We start from the raw sequence: 21,615 nt of genomic DNA on the forward strand, positions 1-21,615 counted from the left end.
GTGTCTGAGGGCTCTGTGACATTTGCTCCGCTGTGTGACGCACTGAGGATGAGGCTGTGGGCCTGCTCCAGGCTCAGTGTCTGAGGGCTCTGTGACATTTGCTCCGCTGTGTGAGGAACTGAGGATGAGGCTGTGGGCCTGCTCCAGGCTCAGTGTCTGAGGGCTCTGTGACATTTGCTCCGCTGTGTGACAAACTGAGGATGAGGCTGTGGGCCTGCTCCAGGCTCAGTGTCTGAGGGCTCTGTGACATTTACTCCGCTGTGTGAGGAACTGAGGATGAGGCTGTGGGCCTGCTCCAGGCTCAGTGTCTGAGGGCTCTGTGACATTTGCTCCGCTGTGTGACGCACTGAGGATGAGGCTGTGGGCCTGCTCCAGGCTCAGTGTCTGAGGGCTCTGTGACATTTGCTCCGCTGTGTGAGGAACTGAGGATGAGGCTGTGGGCCTGCTCCAGGCTCAGTGTCTGAGGGCTCTGTGACATTTGCTCCGCTGTGTGACGCACTGAGGATGAGGCTGTGGGCCTGCTCCAGGCTCAGTGTCTGAGGGCTCTGTGACATTTACTCCGCTGTGTGAGGAACTGAGGATGAGGCTGTGGGCCTGCTCCAGGCTCAGTGTCTGAGGGCTCTGTGACATTTGCTCCACTGTGTGACGAACTGAGGATGAGGCTGTGGGCCTGCTCCAGGCTCAGTGCCTGAGGGCTCTGTGAAATTTGCTCCGCTGTGTGAGGAACTGAGGATGAGGCTGTGGGCCTGCTCCAGGCTCAGTGTCTGAGGGCTCTGTGACATTTACTCCGCTGTGTGAGGAACTGAGGATGAGGCTGTGGGCCTGCTCCAGGCTCAGTGTCTGAGGGCTCTGTGACATTTGCTCCGCTGTGTGACGAACTGAGGATGAGGCTGTGGGCCTGCTCCAGGCTCAGTGTCTGAGGGCTCTGTGACATTTGCTCCGCTGTGTGAGGAACTGAGGATGAGGCTGTGGGCCTGCTCTGGCTGCTGCAGGCTCAGTGTCTATGGACTCACTTTCATTCTGAATGCTGTTTGCTTGCTTTCATTGTTTGCACATTTTTCCCCCTCTCTCTGCACATTGGGTATTTGTTGGATTTTTTTAATCGGTTCTTTTGGGTTTCTTGTTTGGTGGCTGCCTGTAAGGAGTCAAATTTCAAGGTTGTATAATGTATTCCTACTTTGTTAATGAATGTAGTTTGAACTTTAGTTGATGGGAATGTGGGGAAAATAAAAATGGAATTAGATTAGTGTACGTGGGAGTCAGTGTGGACTTGGTTTGCCAAAGGGCCTACTCCTGTGTGTATCTCCCTGTAGAAGCCACTGTTAGCAAGCCCTTGCATCAGTACTGAACTGGTAACACCACTCTCGAAGGTCCGCTGATGTAATAGTTTTATGGCAGCCAATTCAACGGGAATTTCTGACACCTGAGAACATAATAAAGTAAAACAGGAATATTTTAGTGGTTGTGTGTACAGTATTGTGATCGGAAGCCTGCATCCCTGTGTTGGGGGGACACTGCATGGAATCACTCCTTGCTGATTTCTCTTCACAGGCAGTCGTGGCCATGTGCAACAAACATGCAGGCAAGACAAGGGACGAAGTGAAGCTCAGCTTCCTTAAAATGCTGCACCGTCTGGCAACCTTTGGCTCAACCTTTTTTGAAGTGAAGGTAAAAAACATCCACTGAGAATGTCCCTCCGGCAATGGTGCTGTGTGCCTTGGCCCTCTGAGGAATTCATGCACGCTAGCCTAGGTTCAACTGAGTGTAGGCTATTCGGCCCTTCAGATCTGTCCCATGATTCAATATGATCTTGAGTGATCTACGCTGGTTTCACTCCTCTTCTGTGCCTGTTCACACCACCCTCAATTGCTTGATCTCTCCACTTTCGATCAATATCTATTTAAAATCTGTCTACTCGTCTGGCCCCCATCAACCTTAGGGGCAGAGAACTCCAAAGGAGATATTTCTCTGTGCCTCATTATTAAGTGACCGACCCTTCATCTTGTAGTTATGTCCCTGTGATTATGACTCTCCCACCAGAGAGAACACCTCGACATATTCCCTGCCAAATCCTCTTAGGATTTTATATTTTTGAATAAAATTACCCTCATTCTTCCTAACTTAAAGGAATAGAAATACAATCCTTTTGCGAGACCTACTGAGTTCCTTCAGCTTTTCATGTGTTACTCCAGATTCTGGCATCTGCAGTCTCCTGTATCTTCAGGCCAACATGTAGTTTGCCTCCTTTAAGCACCCGTTGGACCTACCTGCTAACCTCTGGATCACCTAGATCCCACTGAACTTCACTCATTTGAAGTCCATCTCCATGTATATGATAAACTGCCTTTTGATTCCTCATACCAAAGTGGATGACCTCACACTTCTCTGTTTATCAGCTTTTTACCGTTCACTCATTCTACCTGTACACATTGTAGAATCACAGCGTTGGCATCCTCAGAAACTCTTCTGGCTATTTTCATGTCATTAGCAAATCTGGACAGCTTGCATTTAATTCCTTCCTGCAGGTCATTAATATACAGTACATGGTAAATAGTTGAGAAGCAAGAACCAACTCCTGTCGTACTCCTCTAGTTTCATCCATCCATCCTGAAAAAGGACACATTTATTTCAATGCCTTGTTTTCTCTTTGACAGCCACTTTATAATCTCTGCTAGCACCACTCCGTCCAACACCTTTGGCTGTTAACTTATGCACCAGCTTCTATTTAGCATCTTGTCAAGTGCCTTTTGGAACTCCAAGAACACTACATCTATAGGTTTCCCTGTCACATCCTCAAAGAATTCAAGCAAACACACAGCTGATCAAATGGAACTTCAACAATGCCTTCCCATTGGTCCTTGGTACTTCCACCCCTGGTTTATGGAGAATCAATCTGCATCTTTTAAGGCTCATCTTCCACCGCCCTTTGAGGAAAAAGTCATGATCCTCAGAGAGAGAAAAGAATTACCTCTCCTCTGTCTGAAATGGATGACCCTTTATTTCTACAGTCACTCACAGTTGGAAATTCTCTCACAAGAGGAGACGTCCTCCACATTCACCCTGTCAAGACCCCACAGAAGCCCAGCCTGTCCAACGTTTCCTCAGACAGCCCATTCTAGATATCTCTGAACTGCTTCCAAAGCATTAACCGCCTTGGTTAAATAAGGAGACCAGTACTGTACAGGAAGCAGGTGCAACAACAATATATTTAAGAGGAGCTTAGACAGACTTGTAAACAGGCAGGGAATAGAGGAATACAGACTGCGTGCATTAGTTTTGATTAGCATCGTGGTCAGCACAGACATGGTGAGCCAAAGAGTCTATTCCTGGCTGTACTGTTCTACGTACACAGAACTCTAAATGTTGACCCAGCAGTGCCCTCTTTAACTGAAGCATAATCTACCTACTTTTGTATTCATCTCCCTGACAAAATCTCGTAGTATTGTCAGCCTGATGAAGGGTCTTGGCCAGAAACATCGACTGTTTATTCCTCTCCATAGGTTTTGCCTGATCTGTTGAGTTACTCCAACTTTTTGTGTGTAATTGCATATTGTCAGTCTTCATGGTTTCCTGTTCCTGTGCACATGCCCTTTGCTAATCAGGAGTTACTCCTCCTTCTCCACAAGGCAGAAATGTTCGGTGGTTGCTAATAGACTGAAAATACTGTAATCTTTCTAACAATCCAGATTAATTGACTCAGCCAGCGAGGGTTCAAGTCAGGCACTGCTTCGTCCCAACCCTCGAAATGACCCGGCACTGCAGCTCTGACCCAACCCTGGCCCGAAACGAGATGTCATTTTAAAAGTATGTCACTGTCAGAGCCTGAGGGTATCAAATGGTAGTATCGAGTGTTTAATCGTTTTACATTAAAAGTAACTTGCTGCCTTGCACAGACAAATGAGTCCTGGAAAATGTTTTGTCTGGTGCCCTCATCTGGGTTAGGCTAAGAACTGGTCTAAAGCTCTGTGTAGCATCAACACTAGAGCCATATACAAAACCGCACCATGTGGTCCTTTCTGTATCGTGTGCCCGTCTGCATGTGCTTTCAGAATATTCAGCAGGTTTTTCAGTGCAGATCCCTCGTTTACTGCTGCAGGAAATGCTTGCCTCCTACATTATAAATGGCTGATACTGACTTGAATTGTTTCCCCGTTTTTTATTTCCTCTTTTTCAGCAAATATCTGATCCCAAGATTCCAGATATAGTGAGGATAGCCATCAACAGGTACGGGGTGACAGTGATAAACCCACGGACAAAGGTGAGTACTGAGCACCAGTTGTCACCCTGAGCTCTCAGAACATGTCACTGAAGGAGCAGGACTCTCAGACGCACACACGCACAACATGCTCACACGTGTCACTCTTAGTTCCTGTTTCATAAAAGACAGGCCAGGATGCATCTGGAATATTTGGTCACCTCAGTGTGGAGAGGACACGGTGACTCTGGAGAGGGTATTCACAAGGATGTTGTCTAGGATGGAGTGTCTCAGTTATGAGCAGATGTTGGATAGGCTGAGCTTGGAGTGGAGGAAGCTGACAGGGGACTTGATGGAGGTGAGCCATAGGTAGGGTAAACAGGAGCAAACTTTTCCACAGGTTTAAAGTAGGGAAGAAGAGGTTTAGAGGGGTTAGAAGGAGACATGTTTGGAATCTGGAATGCACCACCCAGGTGGATGAGGCAGAGACCCTCAGAACACTTGAACAAGGATCTAGATGAGCGCTGAGATTGCTGAGGAATATAAGGCTATGGACCGAGAGCTAGTACATGGGATTAGTTAGATGGGTATTGACTGATTGCCATTGACACGGTGGGACAAAGGGCCTGTTTACGTGCTGTATGATTCTCTGGCCTTCAATACCTCATGAGGACACAAAGCACAAATACCTTTGGTGTTGTGATCAAAGTCTTTACATTGGATAAGAGCAGCTGGGTTATTCACGTCCCCTCCGGAAAGACTGGACACCTGCTTCAGTCTGTACAGGGACTGGTTTGGTGTAAATTGTACCCCAGCTCTGGAACAGCCAACACTCCCATCCCAAACCGCAGCCTAAATAAAGATCCCTATTAAAAAAATCTATACTTAGAGGGAATCTCTGATAATAAAATTCCCAAAACAGACTGATTTATACACAACAGGATGAATGATAGTGAGGCGCCCTTTACCCGAGGTTTGAGCCATAGAGGCAGGGAGGTAGAGTCAGTCTTGGGTCCTGCATCTGCATCTTGTGCAGAGGCCTCACGACCAGCAGAGACTAAGGGCTTCACCCCACTGCTTGTATGGATCAACACAGAAAATGAAAGAGAAATGGGAAGCACAGACATAATAGGATCTGAGAGTCCATTGGTGTGTGTGTGTGTGTTGCATCTGGATAGTGTTCCTGTGTTAAATGTGTATTTTGTGTCCTGTGTGGGTGTCTTGTGTTTAGAATGTGTATGGGTAAGAATCACTGGGTTATGCAGATCCTTTGGCCCACCTGGTCCACACTGACCAGACTGCATCCATTTGCCAGTGTTTGGCCCATAACCTTCTACACCTATTCAATCTGGTCCAGTCCAACTGTCTTTATCTGCCTCAACCACTTCTTCTGGCAGCTTATTCCACAGAGATACTGCCTTCTATATATAAAAAACAATGACCCTTAAGTTTCCATTAAAACTTTTCCCTCTTGCCTTAAACGTAATTCTTGATTTTCCCCAACCCTGAGGAAAAGACTGTGTGCATTCACCCTGTTTACCCATTCACTCCTCATGATTCTATAAAATCAGCTCTCAAGCTCCTAACTTCCAGTGAATAAAGCCCTCGCCTGGCCTCAAGTGCTGGCAACATCCTTGGAAATCTTTTCTACACTTCTTCAATTTAATAACATCATTCCTATAGCAGGGCAACGAGAACTGAACACAATCCTTCATGCGTTTGAACAATCACACCATGACTCCCAACACTTGTCCTGACTTCCAGACGGCAGCATGCCAAAATCCTCCTTCACCACCCTGTGACTCCACTTTCAGGAAACTAAGTAGCTACACTCCAAGGTCTCTCTGTTCTACAACATTCCCAGGGCCTTGCTGTTCACTGTGAAAGTTCTACTTAGATTTAACTTTCCAAAATGCCACAACTCGCATTTATCTGAATTGAGTTCTGTTGCTGTGAAGATCGAGAGGGGCACAAATCTGACTGGGGATCAGTGAAAGTCATGGCACAAGCGAAAGCGCACATGCAAGTGAATTCTTAGAAGCATGGTTTTCTGCAACTCCTTCTGTAAACAGACATGTAGACCTCGATCCCATTTATAAGCCAGTGCAGGCAAATCTCCAGACGAAATGTTTGCAAATGGAATGCCAAGATTGGAGAACAGCTCAACCCAACCATTCTGTTTGGTATTCTTCAGCCCATTTACTCAACTGAACAAGATCCCTCTGTAATTTCTGGTACCCTTCTTCATTGTCTACAATACCACCTATTTTAGTGCCATCTGTGCATTTACAGTGTACATCCTTATCCAAGTCGTTGATATAGATGACAAACTACAAAGGGCCCAGCACCAATCCCTGACGCACATGACTAGTCACAAGCTTCCACTATCACCCTCCGCTTTCTACTGCTGTGTATCCAATCAGACAGCTCTCCCTGGATTCCATGTGCTTCAACCTTCCAGGGCAGCCTGTCATGTGGAACCTTATCAAAGTCCACATAAACCACCCTGCCTTCACTGATCATTTTGGTTACTTCAAACAAATCAAGTTTGTGAGACGTCAGCTCCCATGCACAACGTCACGCTGACTATCTCTAATCAACCTCTTCTTTCCAGATGAATAAATATCTTAACCCTCAGAATCCTCTCCGACAACTTACCTACCACAAATGTTAGACTTACTCGTTTATAGTTCCCAGTTTTTTTTGCCACCTTTCTTAATAAAGGCGCCATTCACAACCCTGCATTCTATCGTCATCTCACCTATTATTTACAATAATGCAAATATCTGAGTCCGGCCTCCTAGTGTGGTTTTGGATAAACTTGCTCAGATTCTGGAGGTGCGTCTACCTTCAGAGGCTTCAGACATCCCAGCTAATGATGACGCAGATATATCAGCCTCCCTTCTGTGCTTGTGGGTTTCTTGCGTGTAAGCAGCATTCCGGCTCAGACCAGGCAATGGTCCTGCACTTGCCCTATTTCCCCACATCTGTTCTGCTGCAACTCCTGTATCTTTTCCTCCTTCCCCTTGCGTACCTCTGTGTGTGGTGGGGGTGGGGGCGACTTTCTGCCTGTGCACATCTGTATGGGTTATAGGGTGGTGTCTGTTAAAATGCTCTTTGTGTTTAGACCCCGCACTGCTTTGACAAACTTTGAGTGCAGTGATCAAACGTTGCACACTGATGTAGCCCCTGGGACTGTTGTTGTGGCCAGCATTGTACACAGTGCCAGGCGCCTGACAGAACGGGTGGTAAATCAAGACCCTCCCTGTGAGACACGGTTCACAGCGTGTCATTTGATTGCAAAGCGATTTGCTACAGTTTGGTGCTGTACAGTCTCCCCACCAGCTGTCGCTTGGTGCACTTCTGAGGGAAACCCGGCCTGGCCAACGCTGCACTGCAGTGTGCAGCGGGGGAGGGAGAGAGAGGGGAGCTGCCAGAGGGGGTAGGATCCTCAGTTGCATGGTGCATCGACACTTCCCCTCAGCGCAACTCTCCTCCCTTAGGTAATCGAGAGTTGTGTACCCCTCCTCCCACACAACACAGATCAGGAAGGGACACTGAGACTTGGAGAGTGGAGTCAGTTCAGTGTTTTCACAGATGTAGGATCTCTCCACCGCCCCCTCCCCCCCCACCCATTCCCTTCCCGCATCTCTGTAGTCTGGAAGTAGTTTCCTCCATAGTTTATAGTCATGGAAGCAATTGAATTTCCCATGGAACAGTTGGGTTTGGATCAGGGAGGAGGTACAGACGTCTAAAATCCAAAACAAGAAAGATAGGCACCTCAAAGCCACCTCACCACTCCCTGGGTGAAAAACTTACCCCTGACATCACCCTTGTACCTACTTCCAAGCACCTTAAAACTATGCCCTCATGTCAGCCATTTCAGCCCTGGGAAAAAGCCTCTGGTTATCCACATGATCAATGCCTCTCATCATCTTGTACACCTCTATCAGGTCACCTCTCATCATCTTGTACACCTCTATCAGGTCACCTCTCATCCTCTGTCGCTCCAAGGAGAAAAGGCCAAGTTCTCTCAACTTATTCACATAAGACATGCTCTCAAATTCAGACAACGTCCTTGTAAATGTCCTCTGCACTCTCTCTATAGTATTCACATCCTTCCTGTGGTGAGGTGACCAGAACTGAACACAGTATTCCCAGTGGGGTCTGACTAAGGTCTTATATCGCTGTAACGTTACCTCACAGCTCTTGAACTCAGTCCCACGGTGATGAAGGCCAACACACCAAATGCCTTCTTAACAACACTGTCAACCTGCACAGCAGCTTTGAATGTCCTGTGGATGTGGACCCCAAGATCTCGCTGATCCTCCACACTGCCGAGAGTCTTACCATTAATATTATATTCTGCCTTCAAATTTGACCTACCGAAATGAACCACTTTCTTGTATTTACTGTGAATGCCCACAAGAAAATGAACCTCAGCTTTAGACTTTGAATGACCCTTTCTTCAGCCACTCTGTTCATCTGTCCACTGCCACCCACCCCTGGTTCTCTGCCCCATGTGACTGGCTGAGGGACCCAGGTCTCTCCGGGCTGTGAGCCATTGCCGCAGAGAGCAGCCTCCCTGACAAGTAGCAAAGCCCATGAGCCCCTCTCCTGTCTGGTGAATCTGCATGAAGGAATTATGCATTAATATTTCATAGAATCCTCCTTAGTCCCCACCAATCCTCTTCTAGGGAAGGCTGCGGACTCTAAGGCAGGTAGTGACAGCTCCAAGGGCTAGGATAGTTTCTGTTGAGGTAGAGTACTAGGAACTGGAGGTGAATGTGTTCAGAATGTTTGGATAGGCCCAGGCAATGTGACAACATGGAGCCCTCCCCACTGTTATCACCTCTGTCTATTCTTGCTTGGGGCATATCGAAATCAGCCCCAACAAATATTCTGTAGTTCCTGGAATACAGGGAGAAAACATTGAATAACCAGGAAATGGTCATAAATACTCAGCAGGTCAGGCAGCATCTATGGAGGGAGAAACAGTTCACCTTTTAGTCCTTTCATTGGAACTGGTAACTGAGATCAAGCAGTACAGCAGAAGGCCTTTCACCTGAAAGGTTAACACTGCTTCTCCCTCCAAAAACATAAGAGAATCTGTAGATGCTGGAAACCCAGAGCAACACACACAAAATTTCTTAAGGAATTCAGCAGGTCAGGCAGTGTCTGATGAAGGCTGTGACCCTTCATCAGGAAGGTGCCAGGATAGGAAGGTGGATGGGGACGGAGGAATACAAGCTAGAATTGATAGGTGAAGCCAGGTGGGTGAGGAATGGGATTGAAATAAGAAGCTGGGAGGTGATAGGCGAAAAAGGTAAAGGACTGCAGAAGAAGGAATCTGCTAGGAGAGGAGAGAACCAGGGAGTGGTGACAAGCAGGTGAGGAGACGATAGAAGAGACGGAGTAGGGAATTGAAGAAGGGGGAGGGGGAAAATGACCATAAGTTGGAGAAATTGATGTTCATGCCATCAGGTTGGAGGCTAGCCAGACAGAATATGAGGTGCTGCTCCTGCAAACTGAGAGTGGCTTCATCGTGGCAATAGAAGAGACCATGTCCGAATGAGAATTGGGATTGGAATTGAAATTGTTGGCCACTGGAAAACCCTGCTTTTTGTGAATAGAGAGAAGGCGATTGTGAAAGCAGTCTCTAAATCTACATTGGATCCCACCAATGTAGGAGAGGCCGCATTGAGAGCACCAGATAAAGTAGATGACCCCAACAGATTCACAGGTGAGGTGTCGCCTCATCTGAGAGGACTATTTGGAGCCCTGAATGGAGGTGAGGGAGGAAGTGAATGGGCAGGTATAGCATTTCTTCCGTTTGTAAGGATAAATGACAGGAGGGAGGTTCCATTATGGAAGAAGTGATCCCTGCAGAAAGCAGGCAGGTGAAGATGCGCTTGGTGGTAGGGTCTGGTTGAAGATGTGGAGGATGATGTGCTGAATGAAGAAGCTCACGAGGTGGTAGTTGAGGACAAGAGGAACTCTATCCCTGTTAAGGTTCGGAAGATGGGAAGAGCACAGACATTTAGGAAATGCAGGAGATGTGGGTGAAGGCAGCCTCAATGGTGGAGGAAAGGAAATCCCATTCTTTAAAGATAGAGGACATCTCTGATGTCGTGGAAAGGAAAGGCACATCCTGGGAACAGATGCGATGGAGATGAAGGAATAGAGAAAGGAGAATTGTATTTTTACAAGACACTGAGTGGGAAGAGCTATAATCAAAATAGCCATGGGAATCAGTAGGTTTATAAAAGATATCAGCAGCTATTTTATTTCCAAAAATGCAGACAGAGGGATTGAGAAAGGGAAGAGTGGTGTCAGAAATGGACCAAGTGAATTTAAGGCATGGTGGAAGTTAAAGGCAAAGTTCTCTCTCTACAAATGCTCTCAGCATGCTGAGTGTTCCCATTAGCTGAGCAATTGAAAGAATCTGATTTCCTGAACTGTCTGTAGTTTCAGTGTAACAGCTAAAGGCAAAGGATGAATGACTTTTCCATGGTTTTCTGTTTGGGTTGGTACCACAGTGATAGAGATTCTTGAGCTCTGGGTGGCTGTCCAGCTCAGAGTCCCCCTAATGTCCAGCCAACTCACACTCCTCTGCTTTCTCACAGGAACCTCTGGTGACTCATCCCTTCAACAAAATCTCCAACTGGTCTAGTGGCAGCACGTACTTTCACATGTCGGTTGGCAGCATGACGAGAGGAGAGAAGATCCTGTGCGAGACCTCGCTGGTGAGGCTGTTCACAAGATCCAGAGTGGCTTTGTGGCTCAAATTGCATTTCCTTCTTTAACCATTGTTTTGTTTGATCAAAGGGTTACAAGATGGATGACCTGCTGACATCATATGTGAGTGTCTATTTAACAGCAGCAAGGCAGAGAATGGCTGGGGGTCCTGCCTGATGCGATCAAGGATAAAGAAGAACTTCATCAACTATACTTTATGATTTACTTATCTGCCCAGCTCTCTCTCACTGTTTTGATTTTTCCTCATCCCTCTCCCCCCTCCCTCTCCCACTCTCCCCTCCTCCCCCTCCCCCTCCCTCTCCCCTCCTCCCCCTCCCCCTCCCTCTCCCCTCCCCCCTCTGCCCCTCCCCCCTCCCTCCCCCCCCCGACCGCTTTGGACATCAACATCTTCAAAGAGAAAATGTTCATAAATGTAAATACTTCGATGCAGACTATCTGCAGAGGTTTCTTCGACCTTCTGTGCTTCTCTGGAGATGCTGGCAGGTGTGCCCAGCACTGCTTCAATCTGCAATGGTCCAGCACCCACCCACTCTATGCTGAGAGAGCCATGACTGATGCAGGTAGCATCGAGCAGTATTTTTGTGCCTTCCCCGTGCCAGAGGACCCTCCTCCATGGGGAAACACCAGGAGTCGCCAACCTCCACAGCACAATCTTTCCGTTGTAAATTTTAATGTGGCAGTATATCAGTCCAAATTCCAGCTTCCTCTTGTTGGAGAGCTTGGGCCACTTGCCCTCTGTTAGCTCCAGACACCTCGACCCTACACTAAAAGGTTCAGTGAACCTCTGCCTTTCCAATGGGTGAAGGTCCGACCGACCATGCATCTGTACGAGAGTGTCTGGCTGAAGCTGGGATGTGTCCGGGTGAATGAGATCATGTGATGGGATGATTGTGGTGACTATAATCTGGAGACATCTGGAAGGTTTGTCTGCAAACAACATCTGGAAGGGTGCGTCTAGTTCAGGGGGTGTGGTAGTCTGATCAGTGTGTCTAGGTCTGGGGGAGACTGGGCAGTGTATCTGAGCCTGGGCATGACTATGAGTGTATACATGAGCACCATGAATCAGTGATTTTGGGTGTGGTTGATGTCGACAGTGTTGTATCATGTGATGGGTGATCTGGGTGGAGTGAGGTTTGGAGTGTTATGGATGATGTAACATGGGTGGGTGATGTGTGGGATGATGTAACACTGCTGATGATAGTGTTTGCATTGTGTTCTGGATGGGGATGTTCCATTGACCTTTACCTGGGGGATTGAATGATTTCCTTATGGGAAATGTATGTGACTCCACCAATCTACACAGCTTCTAAAGAAGCCATGGATATTCAACCGTAACTGCCTCTATAAAAATTAACCAGCATTATGATTACTCACAACCAGCATTACACTTCAAAAGGACTTTATTGGTTTTAAAGCACAGTGGGACCTTGTTAAAGATGCGGTGAAAATGTGTGCACTTTCTTTAATTATGCATGTTTATTTAGTCACTGAAATAAATTTTAAAATGACAACTGGTGTTCATGCAAAGTTTGTAATGCAATAAAGCTCCCAGAATGAGGTTTAATCAGATCAAACTAGACACAAGCATATCTGAAAGACAGGGACAAACGTTTGCTCAGATGATCCAGTTGGAGATCCACTTCTCCGTCCAAAAGCTCAGCTGCTGCTTGTGTGTGGTGCTGGAGTGTGCTGCACACTCAGGGGCATTGGTCTCTGAAATATGCAAAGCACAACTCTCGGCACATTGAGATGGAAGTGTCATGGGCCTGGGGATAGGAAGCTCTGAGACTCTGCAAAGACTGAAATTGGAGATGCTGGGTGTCAAATAGCAATGGAATTAATGACACTGAGTGAAATTATGGTCAGGGCTTGGCCAATGTAAAGATGAGATCACCTTGGGTCAAAGTAGCTTGATCATCTTGGGAGTTTTGAAGTAAGTTTGGATACCAGGGTGACTGCGAACACCCCAGGACCACTAATGGGAAATGTCTACTTTCAGGGTGTTCCTGGGAGAGAATTCAATAGAACTGCTCTACACCCTCCCAATTCCTAAGGATGAAGGTTAGGGTAGAAACTAAGAGGCTCTTTACTCTGCTCGATAGTGCATCTGTTGAAAATATTCTGGGGAATGTCCAAGCTTCGATTAATGCACCCAGTATAATTAATCAGCCTTAACTGGAGATAATTGCGAGAATCTAGGGTAGGTCCCAGTGATAAGGCTTGGCTATTTAGGATTGCGAAGGAGAGTGATTTTTTTCCTGACGGTTGTGCATTTTGAGTATTTTCTACTCCGGTGAGCTGTGGAGGCCGAGTCACTTGGCACTTTTAATGTTCATTCAATTTTGCCACAAAGGAAATTTTGAGGATGGTTAAGAGGAAAATCAGAAGCATGTAGAAAATGGTCCTGACCTCAATGAATGTAGAATCAGACTTGAGGGATAGAAATTACTTTGAAAAAATTCCAGGAGGTGAAAATCTCGAATAGGAAAGTTGGAGAAGAATGTCGCTAGGCTGGGTAAGAGTGTGATGAATAAAGTATCAGGGTCTGTGATTCATGCACCGACACTCACATCCCAGTTCTCTGGGCCCAGGCAATGCAAGTAACCTGCTACCTAAATCAGGGCATCAACAACTATTGTACAAAAGCCTTCACTGAGCTGAGCAAGCAAAACTACGAGCAATTTACAACAGAGGCTTTATGCAGCTGTCAACCATAATCAGTATATCTGCTTTCTAAGCTGCTAAATCCAGCTCCAACATGGGCACCTTACATTATGACACTGGAGACACTTGAAGTCCTGGGACTTCCTTCCTCCCTCTGAAAGTGAGTCTTTGTTGTTTTGGGAAGGGAGCCACATTTCACTTTTCAGATCTTGACTAAGTTTCAACCTCTTAAACTTCTGTGCTTTGATGAGCTGGGCATGGATAATGTTTCATTCCCTTTACACTACCAGCATGTTTTCCCCTTGGCACAGTTTTCTTTAATTTCTTTCTGTCGTGAAAGATCTTGTGTACAGACCGTGGGGTTTTGAAACTCTAGGTAACAACACGGTTATGCCTAATCTGGGCCACAGGTAAATTCCACATAATGCAAGTTTTCTCAAAGTGAATTAGTGACATTGAGGTTTGTTGTAGTAACACATCTGTACTCAGCTGGTTCAATGCGTGAGCTATCAGAGAAGTAATTGAAAATGTAAAAACAATGCAGATCTGGAAATACAAAATAAAAACAGAAAATGTAAATACTCTGTATCTTGAGTTCTGAAGAAGGGATGTTGATCTTAAAGGGATGACTGTTTTTCTCTCCCCTGATGCTGTCAGATCTGCCATTTCTGCTTCTCTATCAGAGATACATTGGTGTTTGAGTTAGAGAATGGAAGAATTGGTACTCTAAAGAATCACAGATGGAGATCAGAAGTTTGAAGACTTACTAGTCAGGAAACACTGAATAAGTTGTGACCTAGAGCTGGTGTAACAGAGATCTAAAAGTTTAGTTCAGTAAATGTAGAGAAGTGATAATCATTATGAAGCTAAATCACATTAAAGGCATGAATATCATAGCTGGCAAGGAGAGGCTGATGATAGGGCAAAGTCAACAGGATGAGTTGCAATGTAAAATAAGAACAAAAATCGAAAAGGGTGAATACAAGACTGAAGATGTTGGATCTGAATGCACACAGTATATGGAATAAGGTAGATGAACTTGCAGCACAGTTGCAGATTGGTATGTATGATGTAGGCATCACTGAATCATGGCTGAAAGAAGATTATAACAGGGAGCTAATATTCAAAGATACACATTGTATTGAAAGGACAGGCAAGTAGACGGAAGGGGTAGCATGGCTTTGCTGGTTAAAAAAAATCAGATCCAATGTTAACTCATTGTGAGTAGAGCTAAAGAACTGAAAGGGTAAAAAGACCCTGATGGGAGTTATATAGAGACCCCCAAACAGTAGTAAAGATGTAATCTACAAATTAGAATGGGAGATAGAAAATGAATGTCAAAAGGGCATTGTTACAATAGTCATGGGAGATTTCAATATGCAGGTAGGTTGGGAAAATTAGGTTGGTGCTGGATCCCAACTGGGGGAATTTAGAGTTTTAGAGTAGCTTGTGATTAAGCCCACTAGAGAATTATCTATTCTGGACTGGGCGTTGTGCAATGAAGCATAATTGATTAGAGAGTTTAAGGTAAAGGAACCCTTAGGTTCACCCTGCAATTTGAGAAGGAAAAGATATCAGATGTATCAGTATTACAGTGGAGTAAAGGTAATTACACAGGCAAGAGAGAGAGGAGCTGGCCAAAACTGATTGGAAAAGAACACTAGCAGGGATGACAGCAGAGCCGCAGTGACTGGAATTCGGAAAGTGCAGAATATATACACCCCAAGGAGGAAGAAGTATTCTAAAGACAGGGTGATACAACTGTGGCTGACAAGAGAAGTCAAAGCCAACATAAAAGCAAAAGAGAGGACAGATAATAGAGCAAAAATTAGTGGGAAGTTGGAGGGTTGGGAAACTTTTTAAAACCAACAGATGGCAACAAAGAAAAGTCATTAAGAGGGAAAAGATGGAATACATAAATAACCTCTTTAATAAATATCTTTTTTATTAGCCAATAAAAATAAAGAGGACACTAAAAGATTCTTCCAATACATAAAGTGTAAAAGAGAGGCAAGAGTAGATATTGGACTACAGGAAAATGGGAAACAAAGAAATGGTGGAAAAACTGAACAAGTATTTTGCATCAGTCTTCACCATGGAAGAGACTAGCACTATGCTGGAAGTTTGAGTATTGGGGCAGAACTGTGTGGAGTTGCTGTTACCGGGGAGAAGGTTCTTGGAAAAATGCAAGGTCTGAAGGTAGATAAGTCACTTGGACCAGATGGTGTTACACCCCAGGGTTCTGAAAAAGGTGGCTTAAGTGATTGTGGAGGTATTAATTATGATCTTTCAAGAATCAATCGATTCTGACATGGTTCTGGAGGAATTGAAAATTACAAATGTCGCTCCACTCTTCAAGAGGGGAGAGAGGCAGAAGAAAGGAATTTATAGGCCAGTTCATCTGACCTCAGTGGTTGGGAAGATGTTGGGGTCAATTGTTAAGGATGTGGTTTCAGGGTACTTGGAGGCACATGATAAAATAAGCCATAGTCAGCATGGCCTCCTTAAGTAAAAATCCTGCCTGACAAATCTGTTGGAATTCTTTGAAGAAATAGCAAGCAGGATTGACAAAGAAGAATCAGTTGATGTTGTGTACTTGGATTTTCAGAAGGCCTTTGACGAGGTGCCACAGGTGAAGCTGCTTAACAAGCTATGAGCCCATGGTATTACAGGAAAGATAGTAGCATAGATAGAGAATTGGATGATTGGCAGGAATCAAAGAGTGGGAATAAAGGGAGCCTTTTCTGGCTGGCTGCCAGTGTCTAGTGTTCTCCGTGGTCAGTGTTGGGACCAATTATTTTTACGTTATATGTCAATGGTTTGGATGATGGATTTGAATGGTTTGTGGCCAAGTTTGCAGGATAGGTGGAGGGGTAGGTAGTTTTGAGGAAGTAGAGAGGCTACTAAGGGAGTGAGACAGATTAGGAGAATGAGTAAACAAATGGCAGATACAATGCAGTGTCAGGAAGTGTATGGTCATGTACTTTGGTAGAAGAAATAAAAATATCAGTGGTGCAAAGGGACTTGGAAGTCCTCGTGTAGGATTCCCTAAAGGTTAATTTGCAGATTGAGTCAGTGGTGAGGAAGGCAAATGTGATGTTAGTATTCATTTCAAGAGGACTAGAATATGAAAGCAAGGATGTAATGTTGAGGCTTTCTAAAGCACTGGTGAGGCCTCACTTGGAGTATTGTGAACAGGTTAGGGCCCTTTCTCTAATAAAGAATGTGCTGACATTGGAGAGGGTTTAAATGAGGGTTATGAAAATGATTCCTGGATATGAGGAACGTTTGATGCTCTGGGCCTCTACACACTGGAATTCAGAAGAATAAGGGGTGACCTGATTGAAACCTATCTAATACTAAAAGGCCTTGATAGAGTGGATGTGGAGAGGATGTTTCCTATGGTGGGGGAGTCTAAGACAAGAGGACACAGCCTCAGAATGGAGGGCGTCCTTTTAAAATGGAGATGAGGAGGAATTTCTTAAGCCAGAGAGTGGTGAATCTGTGGAATATGTTGCCACAGGTGGCTGTGGAGGGCAAGCTATTGAGTATATTTAAGGCAGAGGTGGATAGATTCTTGATTAGTCAAGGTGTGAAGGGATGTGGGTAGAAGCAGGAGATTGGGGTTGAGAGGGAAAATGGATCAGCCTTGATGAAATGGCAGTGCAAACTTGACGGGCCAAATGGCCTAATTCTGCCCCTATATCTTATGGTCAAACAGGAGTTCAGAAAAAGCTTGTTTACCTGGAAAGTGCTTGGAGGGGTAGTAGAGGATGGGGCAAAGTAGACCAGAGAAACATAGGAGGGGAATGAAAAGCAGGTAGGACTGACTGTGTGAGATGAACAAGGCTGGTAGAAGGTGAATGTGGAGTAGAGAGTCTAGCACAGGACCAGAGATCCAGCAGTCTGCTCAGTAATTTATGTGTAAATATCAGTTGAACACAGTCAATCAACAGCTTGAAGTGCACCAACAGTGAGAATCCATGTTACAGCATCTTCTTTGTCAAATATCTCTCAACTCCAAGGTTAGACCAGGAGTGATTAACAGGTGTAACTCTTGACAGGACCGTCTGCATTTCCCTTCAGGAGGGTTACATTGTTCAAAAGGGGTTCCGTGCAAGTTCTTTCTGGGAAAGAGAATGTGGTATTACAAAGAGAGCAAAGAATGAGAGCAAACCTCATTGGGACAGATTAAACATTTGGAATTGATTTAGAAAGTAGTCTTGAATGTAATTGAAGATGGAGCAGTGAAATGGCCCCCATACCTCATGTTCCTATAATAGCGAAGGAGAGCTTTCTGTGTCACTGAGACACAGAGTTTGCATCTCACCCCTCAACACTGAACTGAACCGCACAACCCAGGAAGATTCCTGGTCCAACCCTGTCCACCCAGTTGACTGGGCTAGGGGCACAGAGAGCAGGTGGGGCCTGCGAAGTAGGGCTGGAAACACAGGGCTCCTGTTTCTGATCCCTGTTCAGCACCCACTCCCAGTCCACGGGCATCGGGTGAGGAAGGGTGGGCTCTTGCACTGTGATGCCTGATGTCTATCAGGTCTCCTGCTTGGATTCATGTGATCTTGGGCAGCAGGTGGTACCAAAGTGACCAGGGAGGGTGGGACTGGTACTGTGTTCTTTCTGTCTCTCTGTGTCATTGTTCGGTGTCCTGGGAGATGGAGAATGAGTCACCTGTCAACAAATTTCTGCTGTCACTGGGCACCATGAACCATAGGCATCGGCCACAGTTGCTTAATCATTTTCCATTGTTTTCCCATGATTGCATTGGATGAGACTGGAACGTACTTGAGAGAAACCTCCACTTTAAATGTTACAGGGTGAGAGCAGAGTGTGATGATAGGGAAACACTCAGCAGATCAGGCAGCATCTGTGGAGAGGGGGCAGTCAGATCTGACAAAGGTTCTCAGACCTGAAACATGACTGTTTCTCTCTCCACAGATGCTGCCTGGCCTGGTGAGTGTTTCTACAGCTGTTTTTTTTTTTGGGGATTTCCAGCACTTGCAGTTTTGTTGGGCTCCATGCACCAGATTGCGAATCACTGCCCAGTACCTGGTGAGAGTCTCCTTCATCAATCCATCCCAATGCGGGGTGGGGGGTGGGGGGGAGTAAGTTGAGCACAATCTCCGATTCTGCTCCAACAACCCTTTACTTTCACCTCTCCAGCTGGCCGGTGAGTCTGTTTTGATTTGAAACTCTATACGGTAACACAGAGTCTGAGAAGGAGCCTAGTGCTTTAACCTGATAGTGTCCAGCCAGCTGCTTTGTCTGTTTAATCGAGCATTGTTCAGGGTTATGGCCAGCTGAACCAGGGGCGTCAGTGTTAACGTTGGGTGATGATAATTGCTCACATTACTTGCATTAAATCTGCCATTTCAGGCTTGGGAGACCTCGCACCCATAAGCCACATCTGTGGTTTCTGAATAACTTCTGTTGGAGAACACCACCCCTTCACACTGCCATCTTTTTGGGTTTCGTTCTGGTCAGTCACATTTTCTTCATTAAGGTGGAAGAATTAATAGATTCAACTTGGCAACAATTCTCCAGCCTTAAGCAAACACTGAGTAAATCTTGCAAGATTTACTCAGTGTTTGCTTAAGGCTGGAGAATTGCAAGATTTACTGTGCAAAATCTTATCTAGTTCTTTCAATCACAGGTTGGTGACAAGATGAAGGTCTGTTACTCACTCCAGAGTAACTAAAAGACAAAGATTCAGCTTTGTGTCTGCTGGTCCATGGGCTGAGCTCTGAAAAAGTAACCTAAGTGAGGTGCAGTGTAGAGAGCACAGTGTTAATACCCCCGAACAGCCCCTGGCTCAACCCACACTCAAAAATGTCGCAGTTCCTTTTCTCACACAAACATGAGCACGTTAAGCACGTTAGAGCATGTTAAGATGAGATTTAAATTTGTAAGGAGTTTTTACATTCTCCCAGTGACCGCATGGGTTTCCTCCTGAAGCTCCAGTTTCCAAAGTTGTGCAAATTAGGGTCAGGTAGCTATGGGCATGCTATGTTGGCATCAGAAGCATGGCGGCACCTGTGGGCTGTCACCAACACGTCTTCAGCCTGTGTTAGTCCTTAGCACAAATGATGCATTTCACTCTATGTTTCGTTGCATCATACATGTGACAAATAAATCTAATCTAAATTCTTATTGGTGGGAAGATGGGGTTATTATTGGGGAGAGTGGGTTATTGGTCACGGGAAGGGTTGTTGGTGGAGTGGATTATTGTCCGGGAAAGGATTATTGCTGGAGGAGTCGGTTATTGTCAGGGAAAGGGTTATTGTTAGAAGGGGTGGGTTATTGGTTGGAGGAGGGGATTGTTTCTGGACTGGGTGGGTATTGGTCGGGGAAGGGGATTGTTTCTATGGGGGTAGGTTATTGTTGGCGAAGGGTTATTGTTGGGGGAGGTGGGTATTGGTGAGGGGAAGGGGATTGTTTCTGTAGGGAGTAGGTTATTGTTGGGGGAGGTGGGTATTGGTCAGGGGAAAGGGATTGTTTCTGTAGGGGGTAGGTTATTGTTGGGGGAGGTGGGTATTGGTCAGGGGAAGGTTATTGTTGGGGGAGGTGGGTATTGGTCAGGGGAAGGTTATTGTTGGGGGAGGGTTATTGTTGGGGGAGGTGGGTATTGGTCAGGGGAAGGGGATTGTTTCTGTAGTGGGGTAAGTTATTGGTTGGAGGAGGAGATTGTTTCTGGAGGGGGTCGGTTATTGTTGGCGAAGGGTTATTGTTGGGGGAGGTGGGTATTGGTCAGAGGAAGGGGATTGTTTCTGTAGAGGGGTAGGTTATTGTTGGGGGAGGTGGGTATTGGTCAGGGGAAGGTTATTGTTGGGGGAGGGTTATTGTTGGGGGAGGTGGGTATTGGTCAGAGGAAGGGGATTGTTTCTGTAGAGGGGTAGGTTATTGGTTGGAGGAGGGGATTGTTTCTGGAGGGAGAGAAGTATCAGCCAGATATTGGACTTAATTAATGCAACAATTGAATCAGATGTCCCACGATTGTCCCTGTTCAAACTGTTACTTTGCACTCAGCAGACGGAGGCAGAGGTTTTCCTGGCTCTAGGCCTACCAGAGCTGTTGCTGTTAAAACATATCTGCTCCAAATACCATGCCTGCTCCCTGGGCTCCCTCAGTGCTATGAATCCCCAGTGTCACCAGAAACACTTGTTTTCACTGGAGCTGGTTCAACATTTCACTTTCTGGTCAGTCAGGGAACACAGAGGATGGACTAGCAGGTACAGACCTGGGTCTCTTCACTGGAGCTGTAAGTATCATCCCCCGCCCCCCGCCCCCGCCCCCGCCCCACTGTACAGCAATGAATATCTTGGTCAAGCATCACGTCGCTCCGTCCTTGCAGAGTATATCGAGAGCATCTCCGTAATTTCAGATTTATGGATTGTTCCCATCCCGGCCTTACTTCCCGGTGTTTTTCTCAGACATATTCTTCAGCCGCTTCTTCAGATCCATCGGGAACTTCTCGTAGCATCTCTTGCACACAGGCTTCATGTCAAACTCCACAAACTTGTTCCTGCACAGGAAACACAAGCCGCTCAACGTCTCGGTCACCGGAGAACACTAGCACTCATACCCGCGGATGCTGACCGACCGCTGTCCCCCTTGTCCGGAGGTTCTGCCACACGCTCTCTGTCTCAGTGTCACAGCAGAGAGGAGTTTCCTGGAGTTACCAATAACTGGACCGACAGCGGATTCACCCTCCAGGGAATAAAAGCTGATTTCAGGATAGGGGCATGTGATAGGATGGGAGCCCCAAAGGTGTTGCAGCTGGTAGGCCGCTGTCTCACGGCAGCAGGTTCGATCCTGGCCTCAGGCGCTGAATGTGTGGAGTTCGCATGTTCTCCCCGTGACTGCGTGAGTTTCCCCCAAGTGCTTCGGTTTCCTCCTGTGTGCGGTTTGGAGGTTATTGTCTGTTGTAAATTGCCTCAGGTGTGCGGATGAGTGGCAGAATTGGGGGCAGGGAGGCTGATGGG

At 46.1% G+C, this 21,615-nt stretch overlaps 2 protein-coding genes across 3 annotated transcripts in view; one reads left to right on the forward strand and one right to left on the reverse strand.

The window, feature by feature from the left end:
• The window catches only part of LOC140725310 (unconventional myosin-VIIa-like), a 156,651-nt gene extending 145,418 nt beyond the window's left edge, over positions 1 to 11,233 (forward strand). The window contains exons 44-47 of the mRNA XM_073040619.1: positions 1,552 to 1,668; positions 4,175 to 4,258; positions 10,822 to 10,941; positions 11,024 to 11,233. Coding sequence (XP_072896720.1) covers positions 1,552 to 1,668; positions 4,175 to 4,258; positions 10,822 to 10,941; positions 11,024 to 11,110 — 408 coding nt within the window. The 3' untranslated portion in view covers positions 11,111 to 11,233. The remainder of the gene's footprint in view (positions 1 to 1,551; positions 1,669 to 4,174; positions 4,259 to 10,821; positions 10,942 to 11,023) is intronic.
• Positions 11,234 to 12,336: 1,103 nt separating this feature from the next.
• LOC140725312 (LIM and senescent cell antigen-like-containing domain protein 1) overlaps positions 12,337 to 21,615 on the reverse strand; it is a 198,490-nt gene continuing 189,211 nt past the window's right edge. For both annotated transcript variants that reach the window (XM_073040624.1, XM_073040625.1), the window contains exon 10: positions 12,337 to 21,155. In XM_073040624.1, the coding sequence (XP_072896725.1) occupies positions 21,041 to 21,155 (115 nt within the window). In that variant the 3' untranslated portion in view covers positions 12,337 to 21,040. The remainder of the gene's footprint in view (positions 21,156 to 21,615) is intronic.

This window comes from Hemitrygon akajei, chromosome 3 (assembly GCF_048418815.1).
Source record: "Hemitrygon akajei chromosome 3, sHemAka1.3, whole genome shotgun sequence".
Taxonomy (NCBI): domain Eukaryota; kingdom Metazoa; phylum Chordata; class Chondrichthyes; order Myliobatiformes; family Dasyatidae; genus Hemitrygon; species Hemitrygon akajei.